At 32.3% G+C, this 4,392-nt stretch overlaps 1 protein-coding gene across 2 annotated transcripts; it reads right to left on the bottom strand.

Moving 5' to 3' along the window:
* Positions 1-325: 325 nt before the first annotated feature.
* LOC130956478 (uncharacterized) lies at positions 326-3,947 on the bottom strand. Of its 2 annotated transcripts, XM_057883528.1 has the most exons (7): positions 3,662-3,947; positions 2,934-3,022; positions 2,731-2,841; positions 1,307-1,410; positions 1,089-1,141; positions 914-993; positions 326-537 (listed from the first exon to the last, which is right to left on the bottom strand). In XM_057883528.1, exons 2-7 carry the CDS (start codon positions 3,012-3,014, stop codon positions 433-435), a joined length of 534 nt encoding a protein of 177 aa, XP_057739511.1. In that variant the 5' UTR covers positions 3,015-3,022; positions 3,662-3,947; the 3' UTR covers positions 326-432. The 2 variants fall into 2 exon arrangements, 1 of the variants encoding a protein (XP_057739511.1); XR_009077131.1 differs by having other exon boundaries at positions 337-993; positions 1,089-2,841; positions 3,791-3,947.
* Positions 3,948-4,392: the final 445 nt, after the last annotated feature.

The following is a 4,392-nucleotide window of genomic DNA, read 5'->3' as shown; positions in this document are numbered from 1 at the left end:
CAACGCTTTTGTCGATATTTGATCCAATAAAATCGACACATTGACCGTCGATTCAATTATTTTGATACCAACACACTCTTCGTCTATTTTAAATTTAAAAAGCGACAACATTGCCGTCGATTTTAATAGCTATATTTTTTCAATTATTTTTTCTATTTAAAAATAGTAAACAATTAATACAAATAAACTTTTAAATATAAAAATAAAATTTATACATAATATTAGATAACAAGACAAATAAATTTTAAATATAAAAATAAAATTTATACTAAAGACTAGATAATGAGTTTACAAACTTATCAAAATAATAAATAATTCTCTAACATAAAGACTCAAGTCAAAATAAATAACTAAACTTAAACTTATATTAATTTAAATTAAAATCCACTAATAATACAAAATATTTAATGCTATTCAATCCACTAAACTTGACTAAGTGCTAATCACAGCCATGAAGGAGAGCCAGAGTCCATGAACTGACATGAGTAAAGTGAAAGTTAGTCCATCAAGGATTAGTTCAAATCCATTAGTGCTAACCTGTAGGACATTATAGTTTAATGCACACCAGGTGCCAACATCAAATGCATGATATAGTCCACTTGAAATTCTACTGGAGGTGAATAAAACCCATTTTGTTAATGCTTGCATAAACAAGTTATTGATTTCGTAACACACAGAAGTCTATATAATGAATAAATTGTTTTGTTGCTTATTTAAATCATCCTTAAATTAAAAGAAAATCACCGTGTTAACACAAATAAAAGGAGTGCTTTGTCCTCAACATGTAACTGAACAAAAAGATTTGATGATGTCTTTTAGCAATGCTAACTAAACAAAGTCGTCAAATCTTTAATATTTTTTTATTTATGAGCTGTGTGTTAATCTAAACTAGAAGGAGAAAAAAAGAGTTGACCTTCTTCCTAAGGGCCCAATAGACAGGAAGTTTGGCTGCAGCATTCGATACGATGGAAAAAATTGATTGTCGAACATGTCCTACAGAAATGGTAGCCATGAAATCAGATAAAAAATAACATTACAATGAAAGGAAAGAAAAATGCAAATAGTTGAACCTTGATACAAGCAAGCACCTTGAAGAGTTACAATTTCAATGCTACAGTCAAAGCCTCCATGGTTTCCATCACTAGAACAGAAGTTGAGTCAAGAAAATAAACAAGTAGAATGGTAAATTACTTAGTAAGTTGGAGAACAAATGCATAAGATACAATGTCTCAGTCATTACAAGGAATTTTATAGTTTCAGTTTAGCAATTTAAAGAAAAAACAGATTGAGAAGGGCTTAAATAAACCTGTATGATGTCAATCCGCTAGCATCGAAAGAGAATTTACATTCGCCATGGGAAGAACAACGTTTTGGGCACCGTTCAAGCGAAATTGACATGATAGTTGGCCCCTTTAAAGAATCATTGCTGGTATTAACGTGTCTTAGACCAAATTCCCAAGTTCTTTCTTTAGCAGACATAATATAAAAAGAATAGGGGAGGAGTTATTGGAACATGTCATAGACCGAATTCCCAAGTTCCTAATTAGTACATTTTCCTAATTTTCCTCCTAATTTGCCATACATGAAAGCTTCCATTGATACACTTGTTGCCACTTGTTCACCAGTTTGGATAACAGAAATTGATGTTGCACCCCAAAATAATCAGGTAAAGTTTACTACTCTAAACATCAAAGCCCAAGTTATCAAGTAGATTTGTGAATTGAGAAACTTCTCAGTTATTTGTGAAGCACTGTTTCAGTGATATAGCTTTAATAATGATCATGATCTAAATTCCCCTGCTGACAAAGTGCAAATTATTTTGTGTTATTAATACTTTCTTATGTATATTGTGTTGAATGTTATGGTATTTAACCTAGTTTATGATAAGGGAATTGTGTTGGAAGTTAGCATCCTAGCTTAATACACTTTAAAATTGATACTGCTTAAAGAATCATAAAAACTAGCATAAACAAACATATACTTTCAAACGCTGATTTTGCTGTGTCTTATATATAAAATAATAGTCAAACAAAAACTATGTAACCAAATTCAATAGAATAAGTATATAACTCAGCTGAAAAGGTTATAACCCCCATATGCTAACAAGCACTAAAGTTCAACTCTTTTCGAGTCCTTTGAAAAAGCTTAAAACTTCCTCAATCATATTTCCCTCACTATGGTACATAAATTTAGCAGAATACCTCTAACAAGTTACAGCACAGATGAATATAAAATTTGCTGTTTACATGGAGTTTCTGAATCTTGCAAATGTTTAGAAAAATGAAAAATTCCCAAATAAATAAAAAGGAAAAATTTTAGAATAATGTAGTAATATGCTCATTAGATACCATAGCAAATAGACCCCCACCCTCAGCTAAATACCTCAAAATTTCTCAATGACAAGAACACCCAAGTCTATTAACAAGTTTCTCAATTCCACAAGAAAAATCCAACTAAACGGCATAAGTAAATTTCAGTGTAGATGCTAATCATGTTAATGGCACCCATCAAGTCAAGTGGGAGCAGAAGTAATCAAGCAGGGCTCGTTAGAAGTAGGAAGGTGAGCTGGAAAAAATTTAGTGTCCTGTTCCTGGAAGGAAAGCTATGGCTTTTGTTAACATATCCATCCGCTGAAGGTTTCTCTTTGGACAACATGCAACACAATATTCTTATTGGATGCTATAGCATGAAATGTAAATTGAATTATCATTGCCGCAAAGCAAGAAATACCTTGCGTGCAGCTTTACTGAATTGGGAAGCCGCATCACTGATGGCATACACTATGTTGCTTAAAAGACTAGAAGTGCCTTGAGCCATGCCCGTAACAAGTCTGGTGGGATTCTGAAGGTTATACCAATAATGCTAAATCCATTAGTTAATTGAGTATCTAAGATAATTAAAAACAAGTAAGCAAGCAGAATTTAAACTTTTACCTGCATAATGTTCTTTGCAGACACTGATAAGAAATCTCTGATGCCAAAATCAAAGCAGAAGTATGCCACCAGATGCTCCATCAATAATCCTGCAGAATTTTACACTATTACACAAAATGCATGGAACGAAAAAATTCAATGAATAATTCTACACAAGGTTATTGAAAACGGATGAAATTTTCTATAAGAAAACCAGAATAAAATTCGAAAATACACTTCGAAATTTTCCATGCCAAGCTAGATTCCACATTAACAAAAACAAAATAAACAACAAATTAGTAAATCCAGAGCATAAATTTACCAAAACAAATGCCAAATCAAATAGGAATCCTACCAAACCAGTGACTAGTAGAAAAGATGAAATTTCAATAAGTAAATTGAAATAAACAGAGCAATTAATATTATGAGCAATATTTATGAAGATTAATTAAATAATATACAGTACTTTCTTTACTTACTTGAAATCTGTAATTGAATATGAAGTTAGAACTTTACCTTTTCCTAATACTAAGCAAGCAAATGATTTTTCTTTCTTTCTTTTAAATTTTGTTTTATTTAATCACATTGTAAAACTAATGTGTCAAATTAGTTAAGCTGAAGTAATGTGATGAATTGATTATACTAATCAGGTTTAACAAACGCAAATTCAGAATTTTATCATGAAAATAGTAGATATAAAAATTACAAAAATAAATATAATAATCAGAGAGAGATAGAGAGAAACTTACAAGAAGCTGCGACGGTGACATGTTCTAGTGATAAGAGTCTGTAGAAGAAGAAGAACTTCTATGCAGATTCACAAATCACAATGTGATAGAGTGATAGAGAGAGAGAGAGAGAGAGAGAGAGAGAGGAACCTGCATGAAGAGGATGGCACGGCGGTGGGCTCGGCCGAGGACAACGGGTTTTCTCAGGCGTTGGAGAAGAAGAAGCTTTGCTCTCTGCCTCTCTCCGTAACCGCGACTCCGTCTATGGTCTCTACTTTCAGACGTTGGAGTTGGAGGAGAAGAAGAAGCCGCTGAACACATTTTGGGGAAGGTTGGTGTTAAATTTTAGGGAAATAAGTGAAACTGGGGACGCGGGAAGCAATCGCGCAGGTGATTTTTTTGTTGATAAAAAGCGACGGCTGTTTTGTCGATTTTAGTTAAAATAAAAATTAACATCTTAGCCGTCTATTTTATATAATAAATCCATATCATCCATTTTCTTTAGAAAAGAGATCTCTATCGTTTAAATTTATCGACAACAAAGCTGTCGATATTTTAATTATTAATATAGACAACCAGGCCGTCGATTTAAAAAAAAAATTTCAACTCCTATTTTGTCGATGATGTGACGATAGTGGCAAGAGGTTAGAGAGTTACCAAAATAATAGACGACATTGTCGTCGATTTTAATATTTTATTTTTAATAATCTCTTTCTCATTTTATTGACAACAAGCCGTCGAAAAATATCGAT

Source organism: Arachis stenosperma, chromosome 10 (assembly GCF_014773155.1).
Source record: "Arachis stenosperma cultivar V10309 chromosome 10, arast.V10309.gnm1.PFL2, whole genome shotgun sequence".
Taxonomy (NCBI): domain Eukaryota; kingdom Viridiplantae; phylum Streptophyta; class Magnoliopsida; order Fabales; family Fabaceae; genus Arachis; species Arachis stenosperma.
Note: the sequence above shows the minus strand (reverse complement) of the source record. Positions and strands in the feature narration are given on the sequence as shown.

Coding starts and splice junctions, on each gene's coding strand:
- LOC130956478 (XM_057883528.1), bottom strand. CDS start 3,014: ATGGAGCATCTGGTGGCATACTTCTGCTTTGATTTTGGCATCAGAGAT. Junction 2,842..2,933: donor CTGCAAAGAACATTATGCAG/GTAAAAGTTTAA, acceptor TATAACCTTCAG/AATCCCACCAGACTTGTTAC. Junction 994..1,088: donor TGAAATTGTAACTCTTCAAG/GTGCTTGCTTGT, acceptor CCATTTCTGTAG/GACATGTTCGACAATCAATT.